Source organism: Gavialis gangeticus, unplaced genomic scaffold (genome assembly GCF_001723915.1).
Source record: "Gavialis gangeticus isolate Ggan-Ray unplaced genomic scaffold, GavGan_comp1, whole genome shotgun sequence".
Classification (NCBI taxonomy): domain Eukaryota; kingdom Metazoa; phylum Chordata; order Crocodylia; family Gavialidae; genus Gavialis; species Gavialis gangeticus.
Window position 1 is genome coordinate 121,943,441 of NW_017729025.1, and position 13,989 is coordinate 121,957,429.

The 13,989-nt window shown below is 43.7% G+C and overlaps 1 protein-coding gene across 1 annotated transcript in view; it reads right to left on the bottom strand.

The window, feature by feature from the left end:
• KIF18A (kinesin family member 18A) overlaps window positions 1-13,989 on the bottom strand; it is a 124,822-nt gene that overhangs the window by 102,064 nt on the left and 8,769 nt on the right. The window contains exon 5 of the mRNA XM_019519498.1: window positions 7,107-7,304. Within this exon, the coding sequence (XP_019375043.1) occupies window positions 7,107-7,304 (198 nt within the window). The remainder of the gene's footprint in view (window positions 1-7,106; window positions 7,305-13,989) is intronic.

Here is a 13,989-nt window from a genome sequence, read left to right on the forward strand (position 1 = left end):
GTGGCAAGGGGCACAGCCCAGGAGCTTGGAGAGCTGTGTGCAGTTGGTAAGTCTGTTGTGGTAGAAGGGGCGTGGGGAGAGAGATCAAGGCCCCTGTGGTGAGGGAGAAAGTGGGGCTGTGGCAGGTGCTGCCCAGCTGGGGTGGGATGGGGTGCTGGATGGAGCTGCAGCTCATCTGTGGGGCATGGGGAGTGGGATGCGGCTCCTGCCACTGCATGCACCCTGGGAGAGCACCGGGGACAGGGCATGTGTTCCTGGATCTGCATGGGGCATGGGCAGCAGCTGTGGGCTGGGGCTAGGGCTGTGCCAGGCTCTTCCTGGTGCATGGGAGGGCAGCCTGCAGTCACCCCAAAATTCACCATAGGTCCCCCAGTGCTGCTGCCACCTGCCCCAAGTGCTGCCCAAGCCCAACCCTTCCCTCCCCCAATGCACTGGGAAGAGCCTGGCCCAGCCCCAGCCCACTGCTACAGTTCATCCTACCTGCACCTCACACAGATCAGGGGGCACATGCCCCCCCATGCCCACCTGGGGTGCACACAGCGGTGGGATCCGCCCCACCCGGACAAGCCACAGCTCTATCTGGCACCTCACCCGGGCAGCTCCTGACCCAGCCCCACTCCTTCCCCACTGCAGGGGCCTCGATTTGCTCCCTCATGCCCTTTGACTCCTCTCTTCCCTTCCACCACAACAGACTTATCAGCTGCATGCAGCTCTCCAAGCTGCAGGGCTGCATATCAGAAATCGGATTGGTATCAGCTGATCTGCCTCCTTAAAAATTGGCTATTGGCATCAGCCCCCAAAATCTCTATCAGTGCACCCATATCAATTTGTCTAGTTAAAGCTCTTCAGGTTTGATGTAAATCTTTGGAGAAAAGATGGGTAAAAAAGTAAAATTTGGTTGATCTACGATGTAAATTTTGAATGGAGATACAGGACTTTATCTTTAGAAAACATTATACTCGAGAACCTTTATTTAACCTTCCTAGATGAAATAATGGCTAGAAAAAGTTATGAGAGAAAACACTGGAGAAATAAATAGATGAAAAAGCAATGAAGTTTGCTAGATGAGACAGTAACACACTGATGTAAGCACATAAATATTCAAATTTAAATTTTGTTACTGAATATACTGTTATTGAAAAGGTACCAATACAAGCCCTGAGATTCTTAGTTGTACCCTTTACCTAGGTAGTGTTACAAACATCACTTCAGGTCCCTAAAATCTGAAAGTGTCCATTTTAAAGTGACTGAAAAGCAAAATAGTCACTAAGAAACTTTGAGAGACAATCCACCTGGGCAAAACACCTTTCATTTACAAGCATATATGCCTTAGGTTTAACATTTGCAGGGCAAGAAAAAACTTATTCATGCTTATGAATGCCTTTCTCCTGTGCATTTAAAATACGTAACATTTGGATCCCACAGCAACACTTTAGTCTCACAAGAAGTAGTGTGTTCAAAGACTGAGCATTTTTTTTAGAGCAGAATTAACTAAAACTGAATGCAAAATAGTTTCTTCCATTTTCACAAGTGCAAGAACTACCAATAATTAAGCAAAATAACAAAACGGATTTTAACTATAACTGGCCAGTTAATAACAAAGGGATACCAGTAGAGATACTGCTGCCAGCAGATACGAGACATTTTTCTTTCTAAAAGGCTCCTTCCTTGCAAATGCCATTGAAAAGTTATGGAAGAACTCAATGTGAATTCCTCACAGAATCACAGAAAACTGGGTTGGAAGGAACCTCTGGAGGTCATCTAGTTCAATCCTCTGCCTGAGGCAGGATCATCCCTATCAAACCACCCCACACCCCATGTATTACTAAAACTACATGGTTAACCCTGCCACATAACTACAAGACATAGCACCCTAAAAAGCAACAGGTAAATCAGGGAGACAACTGTTGCTACAAAATATACTTAGATTCATATATTGTAAGGCTAGAAGGGACCTCAGAAGATCATTGAGTCTAGCCCCCTGCACCAGGCAGGAAAAATCAGGCGGGGGTGAAAATCAGGTGACCCCAACTAGATGACTATCCAGTCTCCTCTTGAAGATTTTCAGGATAGGTGATTGCATCGCCTCTGGAGGGAGCTTATTCCACAGTCTGGACACCCTAACTGTGAAGAAGTTTTTCACAAAGCTGAGCCTGAAACAGTCTTCCAGGAGCTTGTGGGCATTACTCCTGGTTCTCCCCAAGGGCGCCCTGGTGAACAGTTGTTCACCAAGCCCCTGATGTAGCAGTAAACTGCTACCAAATGCCTTCTCTACCAAGTGCCTTCTCTTTTTCAGGCTGAAAAGTCCCAGGTCCCACAGCCTTTCCTCATATGGCTTGCTGTGCAAGACTCTAATCATATGGGTGGCCCTTCTTTGGATTCTCTCAAGTTGTACCACATCATTATTAAAGTGTGGCACTCAGAGCTGGATGCAGAACTCCAGTTGGGGTCTCAGCAGTGCCGAGTACAGTGGGAGAATCACCTCCTTGGTCTTGTTGGACATGCATCAATTGATGCATGCTGGAGTATTATTTGCCCAGCTGGCAGCAGTCTCACTGCCAGCTCATATTCATGCTGTGGTCTATTATTACAACCAGGTCTCTTTCATTCATAGTGCTGGTCAGGTTGGTGTTGCCAAGTCTGTAGGTGTGCAGGGGACTGTTTGTCCCCAGGTGGAGCAGTTTACATTTCTCAGCATTGAATTTCATCTAGTTCCGACTCGCCCAACTTGCTGGCCTGGCTAAATCCGCTTGTATCTGTAGCCTATCTTCAAGTGTGACCAAACTTCCCCATAACTTGGTGTTGTCTGCAAAGCTGGCCAGTGAACTCTTCACCCCCATTTGAGAGATCCAAGGAAGATGGCCATGTCCCCTGCTACAGAGGAAGACAAAAAACACCCACAGGCAAAGCCAATATAAATGTTGTAAAATTTCTTCCTCACCCCACATATGACAATCAACAGTTAAGGCTTGCCATATCCTTGCTTAATGCTTGATATCATTCAGCAGCTGCAAACTATCAGGTAACACCTATAAATCCTGCAGAGGCATTTCAAGGGAGAACCTTTACTCATACATTTTCTAACTCACTGTATTTACCCAAATCCAAGGTGACTGTGAATTTATGATACCCCTCCCACCCAAATGAGAGTCTAGACATAAAAAAAAAAATTATAAATGTTATAATTTTCCATGTCTAGAATCTAATTTTGAAGCGTTGTCTTAAAATTTGTCTCAACAACCACTGCAGAAGTACAAAGAGAAGTGGGGGGGTGGGGGGGGAAGAGGGGGGAAGAAGGTGGGAGAGGGCAGGCAGCAAGGGAGTCATGTGACCTCATCCCTGTCCCTTGCTGCCTATCCCTTCCATCATTCCCCCACCCAATACTTACATGTCTGTCCCCCACCCCTGCTGCCTGTCCAACACCCACTCATTCGCCCTCCCACATACCCTTCCTTCTTCCTGCACACCACTGGCACCTGCCCTGCCTTCCTGCCTGCCTCTCCCTGCAGTGCCTGTACCCCCTGGCACCTGTCCCACACACACAGCATTTGCTCCACCCTGACCCCGGGTGCCTATCCCCTGTGCTATCCTCCCCCTGCTGCTGGTTGCCACTGCTTATTTTCCTCATAACTCTGACTCTGGCCCTGTTCCAACCTAGGGTAGGAAGCATAGAGCATGCCCCATCTCTAGCCCCAGCCCAGTCATGCAGCAGCTGTTGGGGTGGTGGCAGCTCCAGCCCTGGCACTGGAGATGGGTCTGGAGTTGGTGCCACCTTTGTGTAGCTAGTCTGGGGCTAAAGGCACTACCTTCTCTGTGCTCCCTGGCTCTGGCCAGGCCCAGAGCTGCAAGGGAAAGGCAAGCAGCAGCTCAAAGACGAGGTGGCTGCAGGGGCAGTCACTGTCCCCCCCGCCCCCATTTTTGTACTCAAAACCAAGGCAAGAGTTTTTCCTACCATGTTGACTGGTGCACGAAAAACTTGTCTTGGATTTAAGTAAATAGGAGAATGCACAATAACACAAATCAATGCATGTACAAAGAACAGCAGTGAATAGGGAGAGCAAACAGGAATGTTTGTGCCCCACTCTGAAGGGGAGCCTTTAAAGGTAAGTTCTTTCTTTAAGTAAGAGTAACTAACCTAGATATCTAGGTAAAGTAGCTAAAGCTCAGCAGTTAGATCAATACTTAAGTCCCTTGTTTAATATTTAGGTTCAATTAGGGCAGAGTAAGGCTAAACAGAAGGTCAATTACTAAGTTCAAAGTTTTTAGTCTAAAGGAACCCATAAATCAAAACCTTCTTAAGAGAAAAAACTAAGTATAAAAAATGCAGGCAAAGGTCACACAGCAGCAAGGGAGCTACCCAATTGATTGAACTGAGTGCCGCATGTATGATTACCTGCCCCAGAAGCAGGTTTTGTATGTGTGCACCCTGTGCAAGGAACTCTTGGCTCTGAGAGAACACGTACATTCTCTCAGGGCCGGGGTAGCGGAACTGGAGCAGACAGGAAGACAAAGAGGTTTATAGATAAGGTTTTAAGGGACATTGTACAGCAGTCCCACCTCCACTGTTGCAGCTCTTGTTCTGTTCAGGAGGCCTTGGGGATAGAGAACATCAAACTGGGAAGGAGGGAAGTGATTCCTTAGACAGGACCCACCTGCCAGCTGATGTTATAATGTCCTTTTGCACCAAGGAAGAGGTGCAAGAGGACATTAAATTATTAGGCATATAGCTTTGTTTGTGATGTTCAAGAGGACCACTAGTTGACTTGCCTCTGGGATACAAAGGTAGCAGACCTCACGAGACGTGCAGAAATGCTGTTAGGGAGGGCTGGGGAGGAGCAGGTGGTCATGGTCCCTGTGAGTACAAACAATGTGGTTAAGGGCAGCAACTAGGTCCTAAAAGCTAAAATTTAGGCTGGCTCCTTCCTCTCACCGCCACCAAGCAGTTTTAACTACATCTGCCTGGAGCACGTGCTGTGCTAGGCTGTGGTGCGGCTCCTTCACTGCCGTCTGTGCTGCCCAGAGTGGCAGCAGTGGCCGTGTGGAGCAGATGCATGGCAGCTCACAAGCAGCAAAGAAGCCGCACCACAGCCCCAGCACGGTGGGAGCTCCCTGCGGCTGCAGCAAAAGCTGCCTGGCAGCAGCGAGGGGGAGGGGCCACTTCCCCCCACACCGAGCAACAGTTTCTGCCCAGCCACTGCTGCTGCTCAGTCCTGATGGGTGAGCACGGAGCTGGTGCTGGGCCCAGGCTGAGCAGTGGCAGTATGGGACAAACTGCTGCTCAGTGTGGGGGAAAAGCGGCCTCTCTCCCCCTACTGCTGCTGGCACTGGTACAAAGGGTAAATATTACTGAGCCATTGTGCAATAGTGACCACAATGCAGTTGGGTTTGACAACCACAAAGGAGGGAGACGAGAAGAAAGTCTGTCACTATTGTTTTTAACTTTAAAAGGGAGACTACACCAAAATGAGGAAGCTATTTAGACAGAAGTTAAAAGGGTCCCCCCCTAAGGAGGTGAAGAATGTGAAGAAGGGACTGCTTAAGAATATCATATTGTAGGCATAGAGGAAATGCACATCGTGAATAAAAAAAAATGGAAAGTGAACTAAAAGAAAACCAGCATGATTTAATGGTGGAGTTGCAGAGGTAAGAAGAAAAAAAAAGCTTCTTTCAAAAAATGGAAGTCAAATTCTAACAAGGGGAAGAAAAAGAAAAAAAAAAAAGCATAAACTTTGGCAAATCAAATGTAAAACTGTAATAAGACAAGCTAAGAAAGAACTCGAGGAGAAATTTAGTGGAGTGCAAAAGGTAACAATAAAAATGTCTTTAAGTACATTAGAAGCCAGAGAGTTAGTTGGGCCTATGGATGATCAGGATGTAAAATATGTGCTAAAGAATGACAGAGCTATTGCCAAAGAAATGAAATGCATTCTTTGCATCGGTCTTCACTATAGATATTAGGGAGATTCCCTCACTAGATTCACTCCTCTCTAGGCACAAGTCAGTGGAGGTGACCCAAACTGTGGTTTCAACAGACGACGATGTGGAGGAAATTGGTTACTATTTAGTTTATCAATCGCTGGGACCCGATAGCATTCACCCTATGGTCCTGAAGGAGCTCAGATTAGAAACTCCCAAGCTCTTAACTGTAGTATGCAAGCTATCACTAAAAACAGGCTCAGTACCAGAAGACTGGAGGGTTGTCAATGGGGCTTCAATATGTAAAAAAAAGGCTCTAGAGGGGATGCAGGAAACTACAGGCTAGAAAGCCTAACTCCTGCACCTGGAAAGTTGGAAGAAACAATAATAAAGGGAGACTTGTTCAGCACTTGGATAAATACGACTTTCTGGGGAGGAATCATGGCTTTGTCAAAAGTAAATCACGCCTCACCAACCTACTAGAGTTCTTTGAGGGTGTCAATAAGCAGATGGATCAGGGTGATCCAATTGACATGGCATATCTGGACTTCCAAAAAGCCTTTGACAAGGTCCCACATCAGAGGCTGTTAAGTAAGGTACGCAATCATGGAATGGACAGGGAATGTCCATTTGTGGATTAGAAATTGGCTTAAAATGAGATGAGTGGGTAATAAGTTTAAAACTAACAAAATGAAGTTCTTTTTCACACAATGTATAATTAAAAGTGTGGAACTCATTGCCAACATATGTTGCAGAAGCTGACGGTTTAGCCAGATTCAAAAAGGGAGTGGACAAATTATTGGAGGAAAGGGGCATCAGTAGCTATTAAGCATGGGAGTTAGGGATACAGCCTCTAAATTAGAACTTCCTAGAGGTTAAATGCTGGAGGCTGCAAGTGAGAGAGGAAAAGTTGAAAAGAACCCTGGTCAAATCCACCCAGTTCACTCTGCCTCTTAGCATCCACTCTCTGCCACTGTGATGCAGGACAACGTGCGAGACGGACCTACGGCCTGACCTAGTAAACGGCAATTCTTATGTTCTTATGAATACAATTTGGTACCGTAATTAGATATGGTATAATACTGAATAGTATACAAATAAAAGATGACACCAACTCACACCAAATCGTATTTGAAATGAAATTTGCATGAGGTATAGGTGTTGGAGGGGAAAAGGAAAGGAGTACCTACCTTTGGATCTGCCAGAGCATTAATGACATTTCCAAGAGCCAGCAGGGAACGGTTAATGTTTGCTCCTTCTCTAAAACGGGCTCCTTTGGCATTTGTGGTACTGGCACGCTCAGACCCTGCCAAGTCGATGAGGGACATTTTGGCAATATGAACATTTCGACTGATACTTGCAGTTTTATCTTGCTGCCTTAAATAAATCTATAAAGAAAAAATGTGAAGGATAAAACAAAACAAAAACCAACAACACGTCTCTCAAAATATGCAACCCAGCAAGTCCCTCCTTATTTCCAAGCAACAGTTCTCATTTAGAGGTTGAAATTTCTAGGGTTTGACAGCTGTTCAGTCCTCTTCCTGAACTTGCTTATCTCTCTATACATACAAAAGTTATCTGGAAGAGTGGGAAGGAGCACTTACATTTTCAAAAAAATTCTTTGCTGTACTTTAGGAGACAAGTCAAGCTTATCCTGCTAAAGAAACACTGTACTTTCAAATCAGTTTTGTAGCTTTGTGACTAAAAAGGCTTCTTGTCTGCCTTCAAGATGTGTGTTACATACTAAGTCTCTTCCAAAAAAGACTTCACATCTTTTAGTCCATGGGTATGGACTGACTTCTTATTCTTCCATAAAGTGAAATTACTTACCAGTAACTGTAGTGCAGAAGTATTGCCTCTGGGTTCATACTTGTGGAATCAAGGCACCACTGCCACAAAACTTCGGGAATCTTCTAGAGCAGTGGTCTCTAAACTTTTTTGATTGCGCACCCCTATCAGTAAAAAATTTTTGAGCATGCACCCCCAATATATGTATATTTATATAAATAGAAATAGAAGTTCTAATATTTTCTTTCCGCACCCCAATGGATCATCTTGCGCGCACCCCACTTTGGAGACCACTGTTCTAGAGAACTATGTCCATTAGGGCCACTAGCTCCTCCTTTACCCCCTTCCCTTATACAGGGCTCTGAAGGTACAAGAGGGGGAGGGACCCAAATGCCTTCAGTTTCCTTCCATTAACTCAGGAATTCTTCCCCCAGGTTTCTGAGAAAAGTAGGGAGCAGGAATATACTGAGTCAACACTGAGAACTACAGTTACTGGTCCGTACCTTCTCTTCCTTTTTGAGGTAGCTCCTGTATATTTCCATTTGAGAGAGTTCAATGAGTACTAAATGCCCTGCCCTTGCCCCTGCCCTTGTTTGGAAGGCTAGGAGCCTGGGGGAAAAACATGCAAGAGACTACTTCAGACAGAACATTTAAAATTAAAAAGTAGGCAATACCACATTTGCTCCACAGTGCCCTTACATATACATGATCTATTAAAGGATAGTGTCTCATCAAGTGAGTCCAGGCTTAAGTTATGGCTGCAAGGAATGCTGTTTTTATTCTGTAAAATAAACCTGGTGTAATCTGAAAAATATTTGAACAGATGCACCACACATTGCTGAAGAAAGAACTGAAGGAAGGGAATACTCTAATCTACCATGTGAGATTTGGTAACTAAAAGGAGAGGAGAAAGGATCAATGAGTAGCTTACTCCTCTTTCAGTGAAGCTTCTTACACAACTGGAAGCAATGACTCATGTTCTATAGTATTGGGGATGTGTGTATATCTAGAACCAGCCCAACAGAGACTGGGTGAGAGATGTCACTGAAATAGGAAAGCTTTCTAGAAACAATATTTTTAAGCATGACAACTCCAAGGACCCTACATTACTGGGAAAATAGATGCATCATACTTTTTCACACACTACTCCAGGAACTAGAACAATGCACATCTTCCTGAGTGCCAAACTGCAGACATTGCCAAGGGTACTAAAATATTTGTCATAACTGCTTTTCTAAGCCAGACATTTACTGAAAAGCTCTTTGTATCTGGATTTCTTGGGTGCACTATCTAGTTGCTTCTTTATTATTTTTGCAGTACAGAGTTACTGGTGTCGACTCATCAACACAAAAATTCATGCACCACCTTAATTTACAGAATAAGAATCCCCCAAAGTCATTACAGTGTGCACCTTGGCTCTGAAATCTCCTGATCTAGACATTTTTGCAAATGATTCCTCTGTCAGTGGTGCTGGATATTTGGTATCAGACTCATTTGATCTGGACAGGTTGGAGGACTTTAGTGTAGCTTATTCAGAACGTAAAAATGACTTGATACATTCACTTCCAAAGCTGATACTGGAGTTAAACAATATTTGACTTTTCTTACTAGCCTCAAAGAGCCTTCCCTATCAAAAAGATTGAGGCAGTCCTCCTACTCCAGGTTTAAATGATTCTTATGACTTAGAAATACCACCCCAATCACATCCTACACCCCCTGCTCCCTGTAAGATCTGACTACTGCCTATAAATCAGAACAGCCCTTGAAAACACAGAAAATTAAAAATGAGAAAGAGAAAGAATTGAAAAGTGGTATGGTCACTTCCTCATTTCCCAACTTTAATTCAGGAGAGAGTAGCAGATGAGTGATATCTAAAAGCTGCTTCTAGGTTTGTTTGTAATATGCAGATCTGAATGATCATAAACATGCATTTGAGATAGCAAAATACTGATAAGGATAGATATGGCACTGAGATAACCAATTTCTTATGGTGCAAAATAGGTCATTTTTGTGAGAATTTCCCACAAGACCAACAACCTTCAAATGTAAGCAGACAAAACTCCTTGTCTATGCTAGCTTTACTAGCATTACTAACTCTATGGGAGCTCAACTAGTGTTAGCAACAGCAGAAAAAACAATTATCAGTGAATTCTTAGTACAAATAAAGCTTAATCTAGCCCATTTAGGTAAAGAGTAAGTGCAGAACCCCCTCCCCCCAAACATGCAAATACGTTTAGTTCATGTGGCATATCTTTACCAATAAAATCAACATTGCCCCTCCACTGTCAGTTTTGCATTCTCAACTACAGGCAACCCTAGCCACTTGCAGGGGATACGAGAATGTATCCCCCGCGAATGGCAAAATCCGCGAATAAGGCACTGTGTTCATGAATGCCATCTCTGTTCATGAACTCAGTGCCCCCAGCAGGTGTGTGTGTGTGGGGGGAGCACAGCTGCCCTGGAGATGGCGACAGGAGCTCAGTGGCAGCAAGTGCAGAGCTCCCAAGAAGCTCCTTTAAGCATATTTAAGAAGCAGGTTTGGCATCTGTGAATACTTGAAACTGCGAACGACGAACCCACGAATAGTGAGGGTTTCTTATACTGTAAATTCTGGGGGGGGGGGGATTCTTTTAAATTTATTTTGCTGGGTGGGGGGGGGGGGGGAATCTATCTAATCTATATTGCTGTGGGGGGGGGGGGGGAATCTATCTAATCTATATTGCTGTGGGGGGGGGGGGGGAATCTATCTAATCTATATTGCTGTGTGTGTGTGTGTGTGTGTGTGTGTGTACACACACAAACACACCTATAGCAATTAGATTCTGGAACCTCAACCTACCTACTCAAATAAATCGAACCAATAAATTACAGCTTATAATGATCATACTTGTTGGTCTAAAAAGGGTAATAACTACTCATATTATTATGTATAAAAATATAGGAGATAAGAAATATAGGTACAGTTAAGAACTTTTGAACCAGGATGCTAATACACAACCACCCAACTAGGTATAGTCCCAAGCATACAATTAGCTTGGCTTATTTTTGCTATGAATGCACTCTGTCAAAAGATGCTTAAATAACCATGGCCCTATAATGAATAAGATGGAATTAATCTCCCCCACATACTTTTTAAAAATAGTTTATGTAACTAATAAAAAAATTCAGAACAAAAAGCCAATGAACTGGTGAATATATTGAAAAGATCTTCTAAAAAGGCAAAGTAAACCTGAACAATTTTAAGCTCTCTCATATGCAAAGGATAATTAGACAAGGGTGGTAGTAATAAAAGTGGAAAAAAGTTTTTGATAAGTACAGAAATATGTTGACACCATCTTTAGACAATCAGATGAGTCACTCTGTCACCTTATCTCAGTGACCTATAAATTATGAGAGAGTCCTAGGTACTTAACAAACATGCTTCTTTGAAGCTGATACACCAACATTATTCTTTGTTTTAAGGTCGCTTCCCTCATAAGAAATTTTAACATCCAATCTAATGTTCATGGATCTCAAAGGCTCAGTACAGAAGTTCACTTGTGTTAAGTGTGCAGAAAGCACACTACAGCCCTAACCAAACAGCCATTCTTGACACAGAATGCTTTATAAGTGGTGGATCCAGCTCTAAGCTAGCCCTGGATGGATGTGGTATCAGACTAAAGCGCTTTAAGTTAGAGCACTTCATCTAACATCACATTGCGAGTTACGGTAGGTTGTACTCTGCCAACATCCCATGCAGCACTGCGATACTATACCCAGGGTGGGAGAAAGAAGCCCCACCAGCTTGCTGGCTCAGGTCTTGGTGTTGGCCAGACCAAGTCTGTGCAGTAGAGTGGCTCCTTCCCCCCCTTTCTCCAGCCACAGTCCCCAGAGCAGCAAAAAGCAGCATATCCCCGAGCTGCAGCTGGGGGAAAGGAGCCCCTCTGCTGCACTTTCCCCCGTAAGCTTGCTGGCTCCCTGCACTGGGAACTGTGACCAAGGGATGGTGCAGGGGTCTGCACAGCAGCAGGGCTGCTTTCCCTTTGGCAGGGGGAGCAGGGTTATGAAGAGGGGCCACGCTGGGCAATCAAGCAGCTGGCCTCCCTAGGTGGGCTTGGTATTCTCCTGCAGCCTCCTGGAAGGCATGTTGGAGCACCTCCAGGCTGCTGGCCTTGCAGGCTCCAACCCCCACCCCCCTTCCCCAAACAGTACATTTGTTCTGTTCGATCTCAACCTAATCTAGTGCACTTTGAGTACAGCACAATACTAAGAATGCTTCTGCCTTGGGCTTTTCAAACGTTTGTACTTCGCCAAAAGTCAGCAAGGCGTGCTATCTGACTATCACTTTTGTATAGAAATGCAAAGTGGTTAAAGTACACAGTGCGTTTTGTATGCTCCTGTGCTACATTGCACAACAGGGACATGAAAAGAATTGCAAAAACTTTTCTCAGAAAGGAAAAGAAATATACATCATAAAGATTTGCGTTGCTATTTATCTCAAAGACAAATGTGTATTCTACTTCTGGCAATTTTAAACATAAAATATTTAATGCCAAAAGTGTTGCTAAACAGCGTCAATCATACATAGTTTCTACTGAACAGCTTGATTACACTCTATCCTGCGTAATTTGGAGGCTGCCTAGGTAAAAGATGGCATGTCACTTTTCTGATCAGCTGTACGCAAAGAATATTGTGCTTTAGCTCAGTGAAGAAGCAACACTTTTGGAGTTAACAGCTACAGCAAATAGCTAGATCACCTCAAGAGTCCCCTGTGGATGTTTGTTGCAGCTCTGTATACCGTGCTGTCCGGCACCCCAAGTTATCTTGAAACTCGTCATCTTTGCAGGGATGTAAGGAACCTAGCCCTTCAAAGTAAACAGGTTCTACTGCACACGTGTAAAGTTTTATCAGGGTTGTAATAGTTATTCAAATGCAGTAACTTACTCTTATTTCCCTTGCTTCAATAAAACAAATGTATAAATTATTCATATTTCATAGGGTTCTGGAGTTTCTATTGGTATTGATATCTATTTTGTCACACATCAGCTTCGGAAAGCATCACACCAATTTTAAGAGTGCATACCTTGGAACATAAATCAGTCCATGGCAGGACTTATGTTGAAGAATATTTCAAAACGTTGAAAGCGAGGCAAGAAACAAAATTAAAATAGATCCTCTTAGCTGAGATTGGGAAGATATTAAGATAATGAGACAGAAAGACTGATAGGAAGCTATTTTAAGTGGTAATAATTGCCTAAAAATTCTCACAGAAATAGAGAAAGACAATAAATTACCAAAGAGACAATAACCCTAAATAATCAAAAAGCAGTGGAAAGAGAAGATTAGTATTTAGATCCAGAATAAAAACAAAAGTTTGCTTGACATACTTAGTGATCACATAACAACTAGATTTCTCTGAATTAGGGATGTGAAGAGTTAAACAATGATTATACCATTTACTGCTCACTGTTTACAGTTTAGTGACCAAAGATGTGGGGTGGAAAATTTTCCAGTGTTTTAATTTTCTGTGGGAAATTTTCCATTTCTAAAAACACATCGTTTCATACAATTCGTTAGTAACAATGAATGAATGCCAATACAATATTACGCAAGCTTGGTAGTTTCAAAGTTATAATTAATGTTTTTCAGGTGATTATACCTAGGAAGGGTGTGAAAGAGCACACATATGTTTTAAGTGATTTATAAACAGAAAGGTAAACACACACACAATAATGCTCCAACATGTTGTAATTAGTCTTAATCAAGTCAGATTAATCGAGTCTGCTGGAGTGTGATAATTACTGCACTCCAGCATCACATGTATGAGCATCCCAGTGCTGAAAAATGGCAGCAGGACGCCTTAAACTAAAGCTTGTTTGATGAGCTTTAGTTCAAAGTGTCCCACCACCATTTTCCAACACAGGGATGCGGATACATGTGACGCTCCAGGAGCTTTTAATTAGCATGGCTCTCAGATCTGCACTAATTAAAGCACCTCCCCCTGCCTCCCAGAGCACATCTGTAAATACCCCTAGAGAGCAATATTTTCAAGACCGTACAAAAAAGTAATAGATTTCATAGTTTCTAGGGTCGGAAGGGACCTGAGAAGATCATCTAGTCCGACCCCCTGCCATGGCAGGAAAAAGTACTGGGGTTAAACGACCCCAGCAAGGTGTTCATCTAACCTCTTCTTAAAAACCCCCAGGGTAGGAGCCTGCACCACCTCCCTTGGAAGTTGGTTCCAGACCCTAGCTGCCCTGACCGTGAAATAGCGCCTCCTGACGTCTAACCCTAAACCTACCCTCT